The 22472-nt window shown below is 37.6% G+C and overlaps 1 protein-coding gene across 3 annotated transcripts in view; it reads left to right on the forward strand.

Moving 5' to 3' along the window:
- TAB2 (TGF-beta activated kinase 1 (MAP3K7) binding protein 2) overlaps window positions 1–20582 on the forward strand; it is a 63164-nt gene extending 42582 nt beyond the window's left edge. For 2 of the 3 annotated variants that reach the window (XM_065834438.2, XM_071806413.1), the window contains exons 2-7: window positions 1051–1240; window positions 6261–7773; window positions 14090–14250; window positions 14882–14975; window positions 16298–16378; window positions 18527–20582. In XM_065834438.2, coding sequence (XP_065690510.2) covers window positions 1139–1240; window positions 6261–7773; window positions 14090–14250; window positions 14882–14975; window positions 16298–16378; window positions 18527–18672 — 2097 coding nt within the window. In that variant the 5' untranslated portion in view covers window positions 1051–1138 and the 3' untranslated portion in view covers window positions 18673–20582. Of the gene's footprint in view, window positions 1–1050; window positions 1241–4053; window positions 4341–6260; window positions 7774–14089; window positions 14251–14881; window positions 14976–16297; window positions 16379–18526 lie in introns of those variants that run through there. The other variant, XM_071806414.1, reaches the window with a different exon arrangement.
- The last annotated feature ends 1890 nt before the right edge of the window (window positions 20583–22472 follow it).

Raw genomic sequence — 22472 nt, forward strand, 5'->3', positions numbered from 1 at the left:
AGAGAGAACTCTGGCTGATGGGATCCAGGGAGCAGCACATACAGGTGCCTGGTGGCACTGGAGGCAGTTCCCTGCTGCAGGTAGCTGTGAATCAGCACGTGGGATAACAGTGCGTGTTGAATATGAGCCAAAGCAAAAAGAAAAGCAGGTAAAGAAGGGAAGGAGAAATCTAATAAATTGATGTAGGTGTTTGAAGAAGATTTGCTAACTTTGCTAACAAGAGGTAAATGAATTTTGGAGTTTACTACTCTCTGTTTTCTGAAAACTATATGGGCACATTTATTTGTAATATACATGATGAAGATACCGTTCCATTGCTTAACATATGCACGCGTTCTTCCAAATTTAATTGGTTTAAATTCTTCTTGGTAAAAGCCTGTGGATATTATATGGCCAGGGTGGATAATTTGTATCAATGTGTTGATTGGGTGATTGTGATATAATCTTCCTCTCATTGCCTTCAAAGGAGAAACAGACTTGGTTGAAGAAATGTGAGTTGTTGTAGGGCTGTTTCTCAGAATATTGAAGTATGTTGGGTAAAAAACAGGTAGACTTGCTAGTAAATCGTTAAGCTTAGAAGCACTGAACTTCTAGCCACAATATTCTGATAGTACACCGTAACAGTGGTGATGAAGGTAACAAAAGCTGAATGAACACCATCTTCTGATTTTTGATGTTGACTTGTTTATGTTTGTTTTTTAAATAAGTAAAAAATGCTATTCTTGGAACCATGGATTTTAATACTTTGAATCAAGTATTTTTTTTATTCATAATATATTTTTATAATGTCACTATAAAAACTAAGCAGGAAACTGGTCAGGAGATGTGTCTATTAATGGGCAATTTGCAAGGTTTTGAGTGCATGAAGGACAAATAGTTAGCCAGAGATGTTGCATGGGAAAACACTGATATAAAATACAGACTTATATTTCATAACTGGAAAGGGGGTTTGTGTGTGTGCATTTTCTTCTTGGTGGTCATTTTTTGTTGCGCTTTGTTACATCAGAAGCATCTGCTTTCAATGTCTTAAGTTTTTCTTTCCTTTTCTAGAAAATGCTGGGACAGAAGAGATGAGTACTCCCTTTATTAAGGCCTAAAACTGCCTGTTGAAAAACAATCCTGACCAGGCAATATACGAATGGCCCAAGGAAGCCAGCAAATTGATATTCAGGTTTTACATGACCTGCGACAGAAATTTCCCGAGGTACCTGAAGGTGTTGTATCCAGATGCATGTTACAGGTCAGTGTTCTGTTAATGACTCTATGAGTAAGCAGTGATGCTTATTTAAAGTGTTAAATGTGGATGTCTCATTTGAAAACAGATTTTTCTTCCTATTTTCCTTTTTGTGTGAGACAGATATAAGCAGCCAATTTCTTTATGTTGTGCAGCTGGCTAAGTGTTAAACTGGCCTCCCTTTTTCCGTCTCTAGTCAGGGGTGGCCCAAGGTGAACAAGCCTGTAAATCAGTGTGTGCATGGAGACTACCATCTCAGCAATCAGTATGTTCATGCCTTTTGGCCATCTCAAGAGCCAAAAGTAACTGTGGCAAAAGGAGGGATGCAAAGCCAACTTGAGTCCAGCAGGGACAATTTAGGGCAGTGCTACAGAAATGCAGCTTTGTTTTGTTTTGAGGGGCAGGGCAGGTCCGGAAGCAACTTTGCTACCTTGTCTCCATCAGGCCATTGCCTGTGTGCAGGTTGCCCTGCACTGTTTTCCAGTCCAGCTCCCTTGACTGCAGAGCCAACGCTGGTACCCTTATGTACCTTCTGCAGCAGGAAGCCTAGGCGTGCAACACAGGCACAGCTAAGCTCTGCTACCAGGTGGACTTGATTTGGTTTATTGTAGCTTTGGATTCCACACTTATATACCCATATTTTGTATTAATTTCTGCTCTATAACATCACTTCAGTTACTTCAGCAGATAAATTATTATGCCACTCCAAAGCCCAACATGGGAACACCTGAATATCTAGAGTTAAGAAATGCTCATAGACATACTTAACTATGTTGCTTAAACATGTTTGCTTTGCATTTTCCAGTGATCCCAAAGCATCCATACTGATTGAATGTTTTTCATTATCTAAGATATTCAAACTTTGAGTACTCTGGATAATAAGAGGATGGTCTGAATATTTATATTGCTCATCAGTAAACACAACTTGACTGGAAAAGATGGGTCATGAGTTCTCAGAAGCTAGCTATCTCTCCAGTATGGCTAGGACATCTATGGTTATGATGCAATTGCGATAAAAAGAATGTCGATTGTCTTGCTTTTTATATGTATTTTTATGTATGAAATATATATATATGTGTCCTTATATATATGTAGTCACCACACACACATGCATCCAAACACAGTGTTTGTATTGTGACTATGCCAATTTAATGTTTGCATTTTCAAGACTTTTTCATGACTCTCCATTCATAGTAGACTAAGCAGCTGTGAAAACTGCAGTTCTTTGAGAGAATTGTTTTTGATCTGGAAGAGGGCAAGGACTTTAAAGTTTCAAGTGTTTTCCAACCCTTTCTCTCTAATTATTTAGTCGAAGAGGAAGCTGAACCGGACAATAAATTGCCTGTATTTGTTCTCAGGATTGTACACCACCATTTTTATGTTAGTTCTCTGTAGGACTAGTCTTATAGTATAAGTACAGTTTTTTTCTTCAAACATGAGAACTGCTTGTTGAGCAAGGTTAATGAACCTGATAGAGTGCATGCATCAGTAATCACTTTTTGAATGTAATTCTTGATAAATTTAAAAGCTAGTGCTTGGTTCTTGAGAGACACTTAACAGTCTTTATAACATTGAATATGATGAGTTTGGGTTTTTTATGAAAAGGAGCCTTATAACTGTGAAGAAAAGATTGTGCAAGTGCCATATTTTGACAGAAATGTGGGGGGAGGGTTCAGATTTGGGGGAGTGTTTTAGCTAAGCTTTCATAAGATAATTTTTCAAAAATTCCATAGGGTGATTAATGTTCTATATGTGCACTATTGTTACATTAGAAGGGTACCTTTTCTGTTGTTCACTGAGAGCTTCTAAGGCTCATTAATAAAATCTGTCATGTTGGTGGTTCTTTGAAATTTCATAAGCTCTGGTTTCTCTGAATCAGGTAGCTTCTAGCTATGCCACTCAGCATGTACTTGGACTGCTCATGAAGATTGAAAAGCAGAATCTGACAGTACTTTTGCATGTGTTTGCAATACTGCTGGAACACTGTCTGAATCCTGAGTTCTGCCTTTTTGTAGTTGAGCATAGTGAAAGGAATTTCTGATAAATGCAGTGAATATGGTTTAGGTCAGCGAGAGGTACTTAAGGACATTATGAGATATAAGAAATGCTGCATTTGACTTGCCCCCACAGTACCTGATATGCAAACATCATGTGTCAGGATGAAGTTCTTTTTATACCAGGAAGCATAAGAGATTCCAGGAGAGAACTTGACAGTTTAAGCAGTTTAGAGTGATACTGACCAAAGGCTTTTATAACAAGAAGAGTTACTCCATATCACAGCAAATTGTGCAGGAAAACTATACAGATACTTCAGTCCTCTTCCTTGAACTTTTTAGCCAAACACTTTGAGCTTGTTTTTAAAGGAAAGATTATAGCATTATATGCTTATAATGAAAAAGTTAAGGATAAACAGAGTGTGCAAATGTCTTGAGGTGAGTAGTCTGCTGTTGAAATATCTGAACAATATCTAGTATACTAAAAGCCAAGGACCACCAAAAATCTAATAGGATGAAATTTAAACATGGGCAATCTAGGGAATAAAAAGTTTTATTTCTTTCTTGGTCTGACAGTATTAAATGTTCCTGAAAAGTTTTGCATCTCACTGTTCTTCCCAACAAGTCTCCTGCATTCAGCTCACCCTTTCTCCTAATTTAAAGGAGTCACTGCAGCGTCCCCAGTCTGTGGGCATTGTCCCGTTTTGCTCTTTTTTGTGTCTGGAGCGTTCTGTAACCACCTGCTCCTCGAGTCTACGTCCTCTCCTTGCTTCCTCATTTCCCTCCAACATTCTTATTCTTTCTTTTTTTTTCTTTCTCTTTCAGGGTGCCAACATTTTAAACTCAATTGGGACATGGGCAGAGCTAAGATGAGGGGTATTGTTTTGCTGGAATATGCTCATTTCTGCCATCAACCGGTTCTCTGATCTATAAAGAGCTAGAAGCGGTTGAAACTCTGCCTCTGCCAGCCAGAAGATGCCAGGGGTTCCATGTGCCCTGTTTCCCCTTTCAGTTCTCCAATTTGCTCATTGACGTCACTGAAATTTTGGAATTGATTGGATGCAGTCTTAAAAAAGAAAAAAATTGTCCAAAGAAATGCATTCAAGCTGAATGTAAGGGCCTTGCAAGCTTGGCCTGTTCCTTTTTGGTTTGGTATTTTTGGCCTTTCTGTTAATAATTTTAATTCACTTAAGTTCATGCAAAATCTGCCTTTAAGATCTTTCTAGCTTGTTTTTCTGTGGCATCTTATCTTTTTCCCTTTTCTGGCTCCTTTTTCTCCTTTGCAACAAATACAAGCCTATTGTTCTTATCTTTTCTTACCCTCTGTTCTGTCTATGTGTGATTCCTTTCTTCACTACTAACTTCATTTGATTACTTTGTCCTGTGGTGCTTATTCCAAACTAGAGCCAATTTGATCCACTTTTGTATCTCTCAAGACTTTTCTGCAACAATTCTTATATACAGTTGGCTAGTTAGATGACCTTTAAGGAATCCTGTTATTTTAGAAGGCTTTGTGGCTGGCTTTTTTGTGTGATTTGTGGTGGGGGTTTTTTTGGTTTTGTTTTTTTTGTGGGTGTGTTTTTGTGTGTGTGTGTGTGGGTGTGTTTTTTGTTTTGTTTTGTTTTTTAAGAATTCAGAGCTGAATCTGACCTGTATAAATGCACAGTTTTGGTTTTGTGGGTGAAGTTTAGATTTATCTTCCTTCACCTGCTTCTGTCATGTCTGTCTTTTTTATTTCTTTCTTTTTTTGGGGGGGGGTAAATCTGTGAGGTAAACACAGTCTTGGTATGTCTACACAACACTATAACCTAATATTCTCCACCAGTTTAACAAAAATAACTTGATACAAAGCATGTAGCATGGATCAATTTGTCTTGCTTGTGTTATTCTTTAACCGATAATGTTACTACTTGGCATATGCAAATCATTCCTTGATCATATGCATTTTTTCTAGTAAATGTTTCTGTGTGCTGGGTGAATTTGACACCTATTTAGTTTTAATAATATCTGGACCTCAACAGATGCTCTTCTGGCTGAAAGTATTAACTTCTATTTGGGCTGGGAGACAGTTCTATAAAAAGAGTAATATGGACAGAACACAGTATCAAGAAATTATGCCACTGTTGCATGTTTACTCTTTTCTAAAAATCCTTGTGTAGGAACTAAATTGGAAATTGGAAAGAACCAAGTACGTTATTACTAAACGTGGAAAAAGAGAAGAGAGATTAGAAGTTTGCTTCTGAAATGTCTTTAAAAAGCAAATTAGCTAGATTGTGGGTTTTGTTTCAAGTCATCCTATTACAGCTTTTATAAAGTAACTTATACAAATGTATGTGTTTAACAGCTTTGTGAGCAGTGGTTTAAAATGAAATTTCAAGTGTCCCCTGGGTTTTCCATTAATAGTTTAATCTTGCAAAAGAGTAATTATGCTTTATACATATACTGAGTTTTTAACATTTCCTTTAAAGTCATGTACAACTCCTTGCATCAGCATGTTTCTCTTCTAAATAAGATTCACTTTCCATTTTCAGCAAGAGATAATGCATAACTGGTTTTGAAGTATTTGGGAAAACATTTAAAATGAACATGTATTTTGATTTTTTTGTTTTTAAGTCATTAATTAGTAATACACGTGTGCTGTGAGTCAGTTCCTTCTGTCATCTTCCCCCTCAAGCCAGAGACTTGGTCATTACTGAAGGCTGTCTGGAAACTGAGAAGGAATAGTGAAAGTATTCATCTAAGGTGTATCATATTGTGTGGTGTTAGCTTGTCAAGGTCACATATCTCCCTGTCACTGCTTCAGCAGCAGTGCCAACCTCTGCTCTTGGTGCCAGTGACCAAGTTGGTGTTCTCAAAATAGTGAAGTTTCACATGCAAGCCCCTTGTGCATGTGTAGTAGCTATGTGAGCCAGCCACCTAAAGCTTTCTGTTTGATGCTAGCTACATTGACAATTTTTGAACGGTGGTTGGATGCATATATATCTGTGACAATATTTTATCAGTAATGTCAAACTTTCATCTGTCTTTTATAGAATAACAATAATTTGGATGCCTGTTGTGCAGTTCTCTCTCAGGAGAGCACGAAGTATCTCTACGGTGAAGGAGACCTAAGTTTTTCGGATGACTCTGGGATTCCTGGACTACGAAATCACATGACATCTCTTAATTTGGATTTACAGTCACAGAATGTGTATCACCATGGAAGAGAAGGAAGTAGAATGAATGGAAGTAGGACTCTAGCTCACAGCGTTAGTGATGGACACCTTCAAACCAGTCAGTCCAACAATGAACTGTTTCAGCAGGAACCACAGACAGCACCTGCGCAGGTTCCACAAGGATTTAATGTCTTTGGGATGGGTAATACAGTTAGTACTTCTAATCCAGGGCAGCACCTTGGATTTCACCTAGGCAGCAAAGGAGTATCTAACTTGTCTCAACAAACGCCCAGATTCAACCCCATTATGGTAACTTTAGCCCCAAATATTCAGCCTGGTCGCAACACCCCTACATCTTTGCACATACATGGTGTACCTCCTCCTGTACTTAACAGTCCACAGGGAAATTCTATCTATATTAGGCCTTACATCACACCTCCTAGTGGTACCACTCGACAGACACAGCAGCAGCCAGGCTGGGCATCTCAGTTTAATCCCATGCACCCTCAGCAAGTCTACCAGCCTTCGCAGCCAAGTCCCTGGACTACTCTTCCTACATCCAGTACTATGCCACATACCTCATTGCAGCACTCAACGCAGCCAAATCAGCAAGGCCACCAGACTTCTCATGTCTATATGCCTATCAGTTCTCCTACTACTCCACAAGCACCTATGATTCATTCATCTGGTAGCTCACAATCGTCTGCGCATAGCCAATACAACATTCAGAATATATCCACAGGACCTCGCAAAAACCAAATTGAAATCAAACTTGAACCACCGCAAAGAAACAATTCTTCTAAGTTGCGTTCAACTGGCCCTCGCACTTCCACTACTCCCTCTTCCCTCAACAGCCAGACATTAAGTAGAAGTCAACCCACTGTTTACATATCGGCCAGTCCTCCAAATACTGATGACGTGATCACACGTGGTCAACCTAAGGTCTACATTTCAGCAAATGCCACAGCAGGAGATGATCAAGTTGTGCGGAACCAGCCCACGCTTTTCATATCAACAAATCCTGGAGTATCTACCACTTCTAGGAATATGTCTGGTCAAGTAAGCATGGGTCCTGCATTTATTCATCACCATCCACCCAAGAGTCGAGCAGTGGGCAACAGCACCACTGCAACCTCTCCTCGAGTGGTGGTTACGCAGCCTAACACAAAATATACTTTTAAAATTACAGTTTCTCCAAATAAGCCCCCTGCAGTTTCCCCAGGGGTAGTGTCCCCAACCTTTGAACCTACAAACCTTCTAAACCTTCCTGATCACTATGTTGAACCAGAGGGTATCCAGCATCTTACTGACCCTGTTTTAGCACATGTGGATAGGATCAGTGATGCACGGAAATTGAGTATGGGATCTGATGATGCTGCCTACACGCAAGGTAATATTCTTCATATAAATAGTAGAGATTTCAACCAGGTTGTCAAATCAGAATGTAGATTACAGAACAGGAAACGGTTGATAAGCCTTTGTGATGTTAATACAGTACCTTCAACTTCAGCATATGTGAACACTTGATAAATAAAAAAGCTTTATAAGCAAATAATTTCTTTTTATAGTGAAGACATGTAACTTAATACTTGGAGATAATTATTCTGTTTGTCTTAAGTAGATAACACTATCTGTTTAATGAAGTGGAGTCATAGCATCTTCATTTTTATGTTGTTCTGAAAGAAACATCTAAGCTTGTTCAGTTTGTCCTAACAATTTAAAGTTAAAAGTCTACTAGCAGATTTTTTAATCAGTTGAGATACTGTTTCCATTGGATAAAGTTCTCATTTCTTTTTCTTTCTGTGAGTGTTATTTAAGAAGCAAGAAAAGCAGACTTCAGAAGCAATTACTGGGATGAATTGCTTTCTTCCATGTTTCTTCATGTGTGCCTGACAATAAAATGCTTAAAGTCTTGATACTTACTTCTGTTAGAGAATGTGAGAGGACCACCTCACCAAAGAAAGCTGTTTTAAGGGATCAGTGGTGTAATGGGAGGGTGAAACTTAAAATATTTTATACAACACCCCAACCTGCTAGTCTTTTTCTTCTGTTTTCATGTTTTTTTGCATGCTTTTATTACCAACCTTATGGTTTATTAATCCTCCTGTGGACTTGTTGTACAAGGATTTTGAATAAGTCTTAGGATATTTAAGCAATAGTCAAGATAGGATGTCAAAATAATTTCTCTTTGACCTTATTAGTCCTCTTTGGACTTCACAAACAATTCCACATTTAAAAAAATGGCTTGTTCCATAGCTATTCTAGAAGTTCTTCAGATTAATTTAGCCATTTTGTTTTGTATAAGCAAGTACAGTGATCAGAACAGTGGGAGCCTGGTCTGCATCTGCACTACTATAGTAATGAAGTAAACTAGAAACTGATTATAGCTTGTGCACTACTTCTGGATATAATTATATCTTCAAGAGAACAATCCATGCTAACTTAAGTGTCTAAAGGTTAGGTGTCAAAACTGAAAAACTAACATCCTAGACCATCTTTTACAATTAATGAAAAGTTAACTTCAGAAACTGATTCGTCTGCAGATAAGCAAAACTAATTGCTCTCCAGATGTGATATTCCCTTTCCTTGCTCTGAAGGGAGACTTGTCTGACTGTTTTAGTCCTAGAAGACTTTAGATACCCAGAAATTAAGCAATCAGAATTTTGTCCTTAGGCTCTAAATACTGTTTGAGATCATGAACTTGCTTCCCAAGCATTTTGCATTTTAGGGACACTCTTCCCCAAAAGGTGCCTTTCTCCTGTTCTGCCTTTCTGATGGAACTGACCTCTATCACGTATAGCTCATCATCTCCTGTACCCCTGGTAGCAGTGTCTGCTGTAACCTGACTTCCTGCACAATCTCCAGCATCCAGTTTATCAAGCTGAGACAAGCTTGTGACACCCCGTTCTGGCATGCAGCCTGGAGTTCAAAAGCATTGACTGGCTCCTACCTGCTCTGGAGCCCAGTTGTTCTGAAGCCAAGACAATGCAGTTTTTAGATGAAGTCTAGATGAAGATGAAATATAGATGCATGATGTGGGCTGGTGCGGCTTTTGGCTTTCTGATGACTTTAGGGAAATGCTGTCCTGCTGTGTCCTTCACTAGTTCATGTAAACTCATGATTATGAAGTTCTTTATATTCAGAAGTGTTTACAATTTCCGGCATGTGTTCCTCCATTTCTGCTGCAACAAGTGCAGTATTTTTAATTTTTGTTATGATTTGATCTTTGGAAAGTTTAAAACTCTGTGATGGACTTACTTGTGCAATCTTGATATCTGGTAGTCCTAATTATTGCTTTTAAATTTGAATCTTTTACTTAGATTTGGCTTATTTCTGTTACATACTGGAAGTGTGATTTGAGCAACTTCATGCTTTCCATTGTGAAGCCATGTTCTAAGCTGCTTCCAATTTAGCGAAACTCTGCAAAAAACCTTCCATGCTAGTGTCTTGTTTTCATTTTAGCCTCAGGACAGATGGGTAGTTTCTCTGACCATGATTAGAGAAAAATGTATTTTCATCAGCTTTTCCATTTTTGTCCAGAATGCTCCTTACCTTGGCAAGGAGAACTGAAACTGGCTTGGGGTAGAAGGAATGTGGAAGGTGGAGTTGCTTTGGGGAAAAAGGAGACTTCCTTCACTTTGTTCCAGTGAAATACATTCATAATGCATGGTCCAACCCAGGAGAATAGAAGGTGTGTTGGACCTATCTGCAAGTGTTGCTCCCTGGCATATATTTGGCTCTGTATATCAGGTTTCACTCTCAGTGAAGCTCTTTTTAAAAAAAATAAAGGAGTATTGGAAAGGGTGAATTAAAAAAAAATTGATGTGAACTGTTGAAATTGCATATTCAATGACTGAATTTTGTGCAGCTTCAGATACAGAGTTTGAAAATGTGTGCAAACGTAAGTGTGTCCTGAGAATTTCACTAACCCACTGCCACAGAATAATTGCATTGCCAGAATTCCCCTTTCGTCCATATTTGGCGAACTAAGAAATTTCAAAAATTCGTAGATCAGTAGAGTAGGATGAAACAGTAGTGTTCCTAGATTAGTTTTTTTCTTGGAAACACTTAAAATAGTAAAAGACACTATAAAACAATAATTTTTAAAAAATTCAGATTCACAGAGGCTTTGAGAAAACAATTATGCATCCATTTTCTGATTTACAGGTATACTCAGTACCTGTTTGAGTAAGTCTCTAGGAAAAGTGAACTTTTGTACTCTGACTTTCACATTCCCTGTGATTATAATGATTTACAGCTTTTTTGTAGAAAATGTGCATTTTAATGTCAAAGGAAATGGTGAACATGCAGAAGCTGAAACAATTGTGTGTGCACAGTACCCTGTTTGCACATAGTTAAAACATTGAAGTCTATTCTGGTTATGGTACAAAAATGATGAGTCAAGGAGGCAGTCTTTGTTCTCCTTTTGCTAGGATGATTACAGTAGATAGATTGATTACAGTAAATAGCTTCTTTTTAAGGATGTCTGAGACTTACTGGCTTGTACTCCAGGTTAAGTAAATTTGGGTGTGCCTGTGCTGCCTGCATAGGTGGAATCCCCTTCCTGCAAGAAGCAGAGCATTACCAAAAAGGCCATGAAAAGTCTCCTTGTGCACAACGTAAGCTAGATCTAGTAGCTGAATTGCATTTGATTCAGAGATGCACTGAAATTTTTCTTAATGTTTTCAGTTGCTTTGATTGACACTAGAGGGAGCTGAATACTTAAATTGCTCTTTTACATAAATAAATACTGCAGTGGGTTATGGGGGTTTTTTTTCTTCCCCACCACATTTTTCCTACAGCTGCCAAATTGGCATTTAAGCAAAATTACCAAATTGCTTGTGAATGCTACCATTTCAATCAATGTCTTGCCAGTCCCTTATCCAAGTTATTTTTAATAGTAGAAGTTTAGCATAGCGATATCAAGAAATTATTCTTCTTTAATCATAATGGTAATTTTGTAATTATTGTATTTAAAATCTGTTGGGATTTGAAACTGAAATGGTAAAGTAGTCACAAAGCTGCTAAGAGAATAAATTGGACCATGTCTAGAAAGTGATGTGAAAATGAAGAACATGTGAGTATCCATCAGTGCCTTCTGGTCCCTGTTCAGTTCCATGACCCCTTAATTTCTCTCTCACAGAAGTGAGAGAGCTCGCTGTGTGTCCTGGAGATGCTCTGGTAGTGCTCTCCCTCACCATGTCCAGTGAGCTGGCTGCTCAGCAGCCTGCATCCATAGTTTGACAGGGCTGTCTTTTGAGACTACTTACTTGATGATTCCAAGTCTTCAGCAAAAATCTTTATCTTGCGATTTCAGTTACTATGTTTTTATATTGCACATCAGCACAGCCGCAACTCTTAACTACAGTGTGACTAGTGGCTCTACCCCAAGTAAAGGTGCCTATTTATGCAAACATCTCTAAATTGAACAAAACCAAACAAGCTCAAGCAGCTTTGTCATTTTGTTGTCCCAGAAAGTGGGATTGTTGTCCCGTGTGCAGATACCAATTCACACACAGGGTTGAGGTATTTGCTTTATCTATGATTCTGCCCACAAAAGGGTGCTGAGCAATCCTTTGCAAAGCTAGTACACCAGAGGCAGGCTGAGTTACATATTTATACATTTTAGCTTTTAGCCACTCCTGACAACTTATTTATACATACTTGAAGTTCCTTGATCTAATCTTTGCTGGCTTAAGTGTATAAGTACAGTCCACCTTAATTTTTCTATGCATGCTCAGCTTTTCCAAGTATGGGATGTGTATTGAGTCTGAGGTTGTGGTCTCCCCCTGCTACCTTTACTTTTCACCTAGTTCCTATACCCTTTGTTTAGGATGATCTTGGCAATCGTCCATCCTTTGGCCACTGAAGCTTTGAATTCCTCATTTATCTTTTTTTATCCTTCAGGGGAGAGTTAAATTTCAACCAAAGGTTCAACCAAGTGAGTGTCTCCACATAATACAAATCCTAAGGTCTAGACAATAAATCATTACATTTCCAGTCACATAGTAGCAAAAACAATTCAAATTACTTATTCAGCTGCCCTGTTTCCCCAAAAATACAGCAGGGTCTTATATTAATTTTTGTTCCAAAACTTATACTTTTTACATGTATGGACAGTATTTAAATTGACTGGACACTATTTAAATTGACTTTTGTAATGAACTGTAATTAGGGCTTATTTAGGGAGTGGAGCTTATATTTCAAGCATCCTGAAAAATCATGCTAGAGCTTATTTTTGGTCTTATTTTTGGGAAAACAGGTTATGTCAGCATTCAAGATCTGAGACGTGATTTTCAGTAGCTTCTGAACACGTGTGACTCAGAAACCTAGGCTGAATCCCAGTAAAGCCTTGCAGTAATACTGTACAAAAATAGTTTGGCATAGTTCCTCCTTTTGAAGAAACTCTGGAAGACAAAATATGATGTGTGAATGAAAGAACAAGCAGGAATTGCAGCAGATGGTAGTTCTACTTGCTGAAGATGTGAAAAGTTGATTCTTTTTGATGTGCCTTTTTTTTCTTCTGCTACTCAGAAAGCCTCCCCAACCAAATTTGAGTGCTTTTGATGTTGTGGTACCTGAAGAAATCATGATGAGTTAAACATTATGTTCCAACCAGACTTTTGCTTAAACACTTTGTGAACCAAATTTAACCTTTTTAAAATATTTTGTTCTTGCTATTTTTTATTATTTCCACAGTGCTATGAACATGTGCATAGTCTGTGAAACTGAAACTGGTGTGTATGATTCAGCAATTTAATGGATGGATGAATGAATGGCTGTGCAGAAGTTTAAATGATTGTTTGGTTTATTTAATGAAATACTTTTTTTTATATAAGGTGTTACTGCTTTGAGCAATGTTGTCTGCTCATTGGTATAGTAACAGTATATACCTACCTTTAACAGTATACCTACCTTTAATGAAATAGACTCCTTAAATTGTATTAATTTGATTGCATCTTCTGTTACTTCTTCATAGCTTTAAAAAGCTGTGGTTTAAAATGCTGACTTCATAGTTTCTAAATTAGGTCTCCTCATGCTATTTTCTTTACAAGTAGTAAACAGTGACAAAAATTAGAAGCTGAGCTAGTGGGTTTGCACCATAGTTTAGGGATAAAATGGCATACAGTCCAGCTTCTGTGATAAATATAACTAATGTTTGCCAGCAGTATTGCTTGTAGTACTTGGTTTCAGTTTCATTTGATGTCTCCTGCTATGACCAGAACACTGTTCTGATCCAAATAACAATAAAAATCAAAATCCTGATGCTTATTTAGCATATATATAGTGCTCTATATTGCAGCCATCTCACTGAAATCCTCTTCATACAGTACCTGTTCTACAATGGTTGGACTGCATACAATGCAAGGAAATGTTTGTTGTTCAATTTCTGGGAGTCATTCTTGTAGATTGGTTGGGTTCTTGAAAAATGCTTTCACAGATTACAGCTAAATTTTGCGTGGTCATCTGTTATGTTGTATGACTTTCTCATTGTATTTGCTTGGTGTCTGTAACTGATTTGTGTTGTTATCAGAAATACAACACTTTGTCTTATGGCAGAGATTTTCTTATGTGGAAAATGGGAAAGCAGTCTGTAGCATTGGTTTTGTCTGTGCTTTCCCAAAAGAAAACTCACTTTCATCTTTATCTGATGTCGCCATGTCGAGGATAATAAAGTAGATAAAATGAGACTTTATGTATTGCAGCTCTACTGGTACACCAGAAGTCCAGGATGGAGCGACTTCAACGAGAACTTGAGGTTCAAAAGAAAAAGTTGGATAAACTAAAATCAGAGGTCAATGAAATGGAGAATAATCTAACACGAAGGCGCCTGAAAAGATCGAATTCTGTTTCCCAAATTCCATCAGTAAGTTGAGATGTCTATAGGCTATAAACCTAAACCACAAGTGTGGTCTGTCACAATAAACTGAAAGGAACAATTACTCATATATTGACAATATACTAGTGACAGGCAGTAAAGGTAGAATTAAACTGGTAAACAGTATAGTTTAAAGACTAAATATGCATTGTTTAACCACAACCTTTCAGTTTGTTAACTGCTTTAAGTGTTGCTTTTAAAGGCAGCCACAAAACTTGACCTGGTAGTCCTTCAAGATGTTCTTAAAGGCAACTTAACACTTAGACTGCTTTCCACACAAAATATTTTTTAGTCTTCATGCAAATACCAATCTCAAAGAAATTGATTAATGCACCAGATTTCAGTGCCAGAAGATCAGCTGTTGGTCAACCATAGATCTGGTGTTCTGACCACAGTCTGGAGTTGTTCAGTCAACCCTGAAGTCTTGTCAGAGAGGGAAGAATTCAGTGGGTCTAAAAGCTTTTTGTAAGATTATGCTTGGATTAGAAGGAAGGTCACTGTAAGGGAAGATTATTTTATCTTCACTTCTAAAATGAATAAGTGCTGTCTATCTCTGCATGAATGATAACTGATAGTAAAATGGGAAAACTTAGTCTAACAGGCAGATTTCATTTTTCAGCTGGAAGAAATGCAACAGTTAAGAAGTTGTAACAGGCAGCTGCAGATAGACATAGATTGCCTTACTAAAGAGATTGACCTTTTTCAAGCAAGAGGTACAGTATGTCTTTGTACATCAGCAACTGTAAATGTCCAATTTTTTAATCTTTTTTTCCTCACTGTCTGCATGTGTCAAAAGCCTCTGTGTTATAAATGATGGGTAATATGCACTTTGCAAAATCATCACATTAGTTTGAGTGAAACCATGGAAGTAATTGCCTTCTAAGCCTGTTGTTGTTGCCTTTATGATTTTCCTAATCCCACGGTCATTTCTATCTCATATTTAGTTCAGAAGAGAGAAACTTGTGATGCCATTTACTTAATAAATGCTGGGGAGACAAGAGAGGTTGTGGATATCTGGTTGAATATCAAAAAAGGGAGAGAAGTTTTCTAAATGATACTGCCATGCGGATGTGTCCATCTCTCTCTCTTCTGCTTGTATTCAGCCTCCCAAGTTAGCAAATACAAAGTACAGTTGGAACTTACAGTATGCTCTCATCCTTCCAGTTCCCTTGTCTGCAGGCACACAGCCTTGGGTCATGAGGTGAAATTATGAGACAGCTGAGCCAATTCAAGAGCTGCCAACAGGAGGTCCCTTGCTCCTTCTGCTTCCCTCTCTTGCTGCTTACTGTGCTCCGGCTCTGTATTGGCTTTTTAGACCCTTTGCAGAGCAGATTCTGCTCACTAACCAAGCAAAAAAAATGTTGCGTTGGTGGAAGAGCTTGCTACAGCTGATGTGAGGGAGAGGCATGGGAAGGGAGAACTGAGATAGCGAGAGGGAAGGGACCAACACTTTCCACGTTGAGCAGCAGCAAGCTGTTAGATCACTTCAGTCAAGTGGAGGATCTTCTTCAGACAGTGTTCCTGCAGATAAGAAGAATGTAGGCAGGTGTGCTGAGTGTAATGCTGCACTAAAAACTTGACCTTAAATAGAATATTCAAATTGTGCGTGATTTTATCTGTTACAGTATATTTGTGTTACAAGTTCCTTTGCGTATTGAATCTAAGCATATATGATATTCTGTATAGTAGATAGCACATCTCTTTCGGTATAGTTACAATTTAGAAAAAGTCTCAGGTAAAATTTACTAATAAAATGCTATTAAATATTTAAGAGTGGCAGAAAATATATATTTAAGGAGTTTGACTGCTGGATTCTGTTTCTGACCTTACATTGCATATTCTGGGCAGTAAGTTTCTTTAAGTGTATTATTGACATCACTAATATCTCACTTGGGTCTCTATTGACACCTTGATATAAAGGGTGATAAGTGAATAACAGGAACTGCTTCAGAATTGCTGCCAAAAAAAATCCTGATATGCTTTCCTATCCAAGTTTATTTTTAAAACTGCGGCACTGTCTCTTTTTTATTTTTAGGACCACATTTTAATCCCAGCGCTATTCATAATTTTTACGATAATATTGGATTTCTTGGTCCGGTGCCACCAAAACCCAAAGGTACTGTATTGGTAAAATTTGGATTTAATGCTAATACCTGGTTTGCATCTAATATCAAGTTCTATGAATCTAGTTTAAATGTTGATTATGAAATAGATTACTTCAAAAGCATATAAACCTTTCATTTTATTTGTATTGGCAGTAAATATGCTTCTGCTTGCTCTTGTTTCCTCTGTTCATACATTCAGGAAAGAGAAGCATATCAAACGGGGCATGTTTAAAGGTGGATAATATGTCAGGGGGTATGGAAGTAGATGGAGGCATTCATCTTTTTTTTAAATAAGCATGAGAGACATTGCATAGTGATGTTTGAAACTTGCTTAAATGACCTTGCTGAAGAATGGATTTATTTACACGTTACAATAACTCAGTTTGGTTACACTGCCTGAACTTCCTGCCTACTCTAGGAATTTGCTTGACAATTTACATAAAAGCGTTATCTAACTATTGTTAAATATATTTTTAGATAGTTGAAGAGGAAAGGAATGTTGCCCAGTAGGACAGTCAGTATTGCAGAATTTATTAGTTGGTTTTGATCATTCTACTTGTCAGTAAGTTTCTTACCCTAATGGGATGTCAAACAAAACAGAATAGTTACCTCTTGTATGTTACATAAAGCAGAGGATGAAATTAACTTGTTTGCAACAGCATCATACTCTGAGCTGTAGTCAGACCACCCTAATGTCTTTCTCTCCAGGAAGTTCTTCACATATATGTGTGATTGGGCCTTGTGGTATACAGTAAATGTTGTTACAGAATCTCATTTTATGGATTTCTGATCATTCAGTACTTCAAAATGGTCTAGATAAACTGCATTTTTCTTGTCCTCTAAACAGTTTGTAAATCCTCCAAGCTGATGCAGTTCTTCATGCTTTAGAAGGGTTTTTTTATCCTTCATTATCCAAGCTGTTAGTGAAAATACTGAGTTAAACTTAAATCCATATGCAGTCCTATTAGACACATTTTACAGCTGAACCATGAAGAGGTTTTCTGAAGTTCTCTCACTTACTTCCCTTTACAGCAAATAAAAAATAACCTATCAAAGAAGAAAATTAAAATTAATTTTCTGTGACTAGTTCTTAATGTTTGCATTAACTCATCTTCTAGGAACTCACAACTTTAGCTGTTTAATAATTTGGTACAACCTGTCTTGAAAAATGCAAAGTGAGCCCTGACTGGTTTGTAAATGTCTGAAGTACCTCTTATTCTCTCTTTCTTTTCTTCTTTTTAAAAAACTATCACTGCTGTATCTTGGCCCTTCATTTACTTTAATTTTTAGTTAATTTTATTTAAAGTTTCAATTTAACTGTGACGTAGCTGTGACTTAAACCAGAATTACCACTGTTCACAAAAGAATGAAAAATAAGGTTTTTTGCCATTGTGGTCAGTAGCATTGTGCTTCCTGAAGCTGTCACTGTCATTTTGCAGCAGTTGCAGTGGTCTAATTGCTAATGAGGCGCTCTCTAGTTGAAATAATTGGCTAAAAGACTTTTCTGCAGTTGCCTAAACCAGGAACCCATAACTTCCGAAGTCACTCTTCTCTCTTTTCATCCTTTTCTTCTCTTTTAATCTTTTCTCTTTGAAAATAGTTAAAGATTGTTGTCTTAACACGTCATGCAAAAAGATGCACTTGTGTGCTTGGGAGGATTTCTGTATAGCAGTACAGAGCTAGGCAGTGATTTTTCTTCAGTATATCTGACTGATCTGGTTTGAGGAAGAACTGATGTTACTCATTCTAGTGTCAAAATGTTAAATATGTCAAAAGGCTAAAGAGTGCTTATTTTTTGTCATAATGAATTTTATACTGCTCCGTAGAACTCGGATTTCTTGTGCATGTTTGCTGTGCTGGTTGATTTCCAAATTTTATCTCCTTTTCATGCAACAACTTTGAACTGAGAGCAAAAGGGAAGAAAGCGGAGTGGAGGGATGGGAAACTTGCTTTTTATAGTTTCACCTTATGCCATTTGGCTGACTTACAACCAAGCTGTAGTCAAGGGGGTGGTAAAAAGCTGCCTCTGTCACTTGTAGTAACTGTACTGTTCTCAGAGGAGCAAGATAGTTCTCTGTTACTGAAAAAAAAAAATCTCAAAATTCTTTCCATGCTGCTCTTGGTTAGTAACTACTTATCTTATCTCTTTCATGTCACAGATCAGAGGTCCATTGTGAAAACACCAAAGACTGTTCCAGACACAGATGAAGATGAGGGAGCTCAGTGGAGTTGTACTGCCTGTACTTTTTTAAATCATCCGGCCTTAAATCGCTGTGAACAGTGTGAAATGCCCAGGCATTTCTGAGCCTACAGGCCGGGTACCTTTTGTAAAACTACAGCAAACATACAAGGAACTATCCAATCATTGGGGGGCAAAAAAAGCATTTATCTGTAGGATTTTGCAAAATTGAAGATGTGACGAGATGGTATTTTGCTAATGTCAAATGTCAGCCCACAGAGCTAGTCATACCTCAGTGTTGTGTCACAGGCAGTTGAACTTCATCAGCTGAAAGGTAATCTGCTGAAAGACTCAGTTGTCAGCTGCCTTAACCATGTACAGTATTACCAGTATCCCAGTAACACACACCATGTTCAGTGCTTGGGTGTTGCCCATCTTCCTCTCTGCCCCAATGTCACTACTGAATTTTGACAGGGGAAAGGAATAGAGTGCTAGCGTTTTTGTTTTCAGAGCTTTCAGTGAAACACTACATGCACAGAGGAGATCTAAAAGGAACAAGGTTTGACTGTTTAAACTGTTTGCTGCCACACAGTGCCTTCGATAAAGGGAAGAACTTCACAAATCAGTGGTACTCTTTGCCTTGTCTTCCCTGAAAACATCTCTGTGAAGCCAGAAATCAATACAATCATGTCTAAAGATGAAAAGGAAAAACTGCATGCGTTGTCTGTACAATACACACAGTGAAATACCCCAGAGCTTTTCCTACTGTACATAGCTCTAGAGCCTGCTTTAAGTGATTTCTTTTCTTCACCTTTATTATTTTCTTGTACTTCTGTATGTATAGTGTAATAGTCTTTTTGTTAACTTTCTTTTTTTTTCCCTTTAAGTGATTAAGCGCGATCATGTCCCTTTTTTTTAAGCTTTTATCTGAGAGAAGCAATGCCTTAAAATAAGAGCATTAATAAGAAACTATGCACAAAATAGCTTTCCTCTGCTCATTCTGTACATTGCTCTTTTAAATGCTGATGATCTGTGAAGACCTGCAGATGCAGCATGGTAAAAATGCAGGAAAAGTTGGAAGCGTTACGCATATAGTTCACTCTGTACACTGAGTTTTACGGTGGGTGACACAAGGTAGCGTTTTGTCTGGCGTGAGGAAACTTTGTACTAAGAAACTTTCCACCCACCAACAGATCAGCATCCGATTTAAGCTTGCTTCATCTGCTGGGTATCTTGCAGACTCCTGAAGAGAGATTCATTGGGGAAATACATACAGTGCCAAAATCAACAGCAGCAGCATCGTACAGCTTTGTTCAAGGACTTTAAATGCTTTCCTGTTTTGGCAGCCAGTTTCTAAACCTGACTTTGTGGTGAAGTCTCATATTTATAGAAAACAAGGATAGCAATATTTAGGACAACTGAAATAAAGGCTGGAAAAGAGAAATCAAACAGACTTGAACACTGAAGCAACCTCAAGCATCTCTTTATTTTGATGATCTATGTTTTTTAAGGAAAATATTCACGTGATCGGGGATGTATGTAACCGAGATCAAGAAAATGGAATTCCAGTACAGTATGCATGAAAGACGGCACGCAAAGAATTATGTAGCAGCACTTAGCGTGAGGCTGGAGGGAGTGCTAATCATGTAGCAAGAGAAAAAGTAACTGTCACCCACTGTAAACATTTGCCAGTGGACACTTTTATTAGGAGTTTTACAAGTGATCTATGTGAATGCACAGAGGCCTTTGTTTTGAAGGCTATGCATTTTTTTTGTATGTGGGAAGAAAATGCCAGTCCCAGGTAATTAGGCAGTAGACCCAAAGCACTTGCATTCAATGCATTTTGTTTATAAATTGAGGCCTTGTTTTTCAGCTTCATCTGCAGTTCTATGTGAAGATTGACAAATCAGTTTTTACCTGTTTATTAATAAAACCTAATTTGGATATCTTGAGTTGATGGTTTTGTGATTTAGCTGGGTAAACTGTCTTTGTAACAGATAAGTTATTTATAAAAAATAAAAAAAAATATATTCTAATATTTGGTTTTGTGATTTGTTTGCTTTTTCCATGCTGTGGAGCAACAAAATTCTCAACGGAACAGTAAGCATTAAGAATATTGAAAGTAGGCTAATTTCTTATGACCAGAGATTTTATTTAAGCCTTTGCTGTGTTGAATCTCCCGTGCATTATTCTGTTAATACTAAGTCAGTGAGTGTAAGGAATATATTCTGTGAAGTTGCACTGACAGTATTGTGTCATGACCTAAGAATCATTCAGTTATTCATAGAGTAATAAGCTAGACACAGGCCCTTTTTACACTGTGCTTTTTTAAAAACTCTTTTTCTAATTCCAGATGGGAAACCACTCTGTCCAAGGTAATAGATGACATAGTTTGTTTATTGTTAGTAGAAACACAGTTTAAGGATTAATATGGTTAAACTGTATTTTGGTGCTATGTGTATTATCGTGATATGAGATGTGGAATGTTCCTGACATGTCTTTCCCTCTGGGACACTCTGTCTGGACAGACATTGGAGATGTGAGTTGGACTTTCCTGAGGCACAGTGGTGCCGTGTAAAAGCCCTTCAGGAGTCATCTATATATAGTTTATAACAACAGATCCAGGAAAAAAAAAAATCCTTAACACAGATTGACCAACTGGAGTGCCTTAATCTGTTGTATGAAAAATAGCGTTTGGAGTGAGGAGGGCAGCTGTATTTAAAGAAAAAACAAACAACAAATCAGCTATAGGATGGAAAAAGCATGTTTTTGGAAATAAGTAAAATGGAATTCTGCTCATCTTATCAAAATATGCAATTAATCTTTTCCCTGCATTTATGTGTTTGTTTTCTAGAGGAAAAAATGTAGTATTTACATCCTGGCCCCAGCTAGTTTTGCAGAGCCATCAACACACTAGTGTGAGTGTGTGGGGAAGGATTTTCAGTAACTGATCCTGGAATAGTGGGACAAGAGAAATGACATCTCCAGTGTTTTCTGTTCCAGAGACTTTACCTTCAGGGGTTTTATGTTCTGCTATTTAAGTCATATACATCATTAACTCTTCCTTCAAGTTGTTGCCAGTATGTTGGCTTATTGCTATTGTATGTTTTTAAGAGTTTAAATTTTGAAGGATGAAGTTGAACTGAATTTCACTGCTGAATTTTTTTTTTCCCCTCAGAAGAGAAATATAAAATAAATGAAACATTTGCAGTAAGGGTAAACTTTGTATTGTGAACATCAGTAGTTTATCTTGGATGTCGATTTTTTTTTTTTTTTTTTTTTACTTTTCTGTACCGTATTTGCAAAGGAAAAAAAATGTTCCTGTAGCACGATGGGAGGAGTATACTTCTTGGCTTTTAGAGATGTTCCTGTTTGGTTTTTTTGTGAACAAGTGATGAATGTTTCACACATTCAAGCTTCAGAGTAGGGATACCTTTAGAAACACAGGCAGCAAGCTGAGGCAAAGAACGGGTAACCAGGCTGTTGTGTCATGTCAGCTCTGTGGAACTCATACACGTTGCCACCTTTCGTGATAAATTAGAAAAACCTTTTGTCTTCTGCTGTCTCCAGTCAGGAGAGCTATTCAGTTTCCCAGGAGTATGGTTATTTGTGATGCCCCTGAAATTCAGATTAATTATGAAATTTGAAACCTTCAATCTCAAGCTAATGATAGGTTTTAAAACTGCATGGTCCGTATATGGACCTGTATGTGTATTTGTTTTATTTGTATGGGCTTAATCAGTTTTATGATCTTGAAATGTCTATCTTCAGCATATGTTATAGATGCCCAGGGAGAATACTTTTTTTGTTTCAAGGGAAATATCCTTATCAGTACTGCATTTCTTCAATCAAATTCCTCTGCCTTGAATGTATGTTGCAGCCTGGACACAAACTGAAGGAAGATTTAATTAAAGATGTTGAACAAG

Source organism: Patagioenas fasciata, chromosome 3 (genome assembly GCF_037038585.1).
Source record: "Patagioenas fasciata isolate bPatFas1 chromosome 3, bPatFas1.hap1, whole genome shotgun sequence".
Lineage (NCBI taxonomy): Eukaryota > Metazoa > Chordata > Aves > Columbiformes > Columbidae > Patagioenas > Patagioenas fasciata.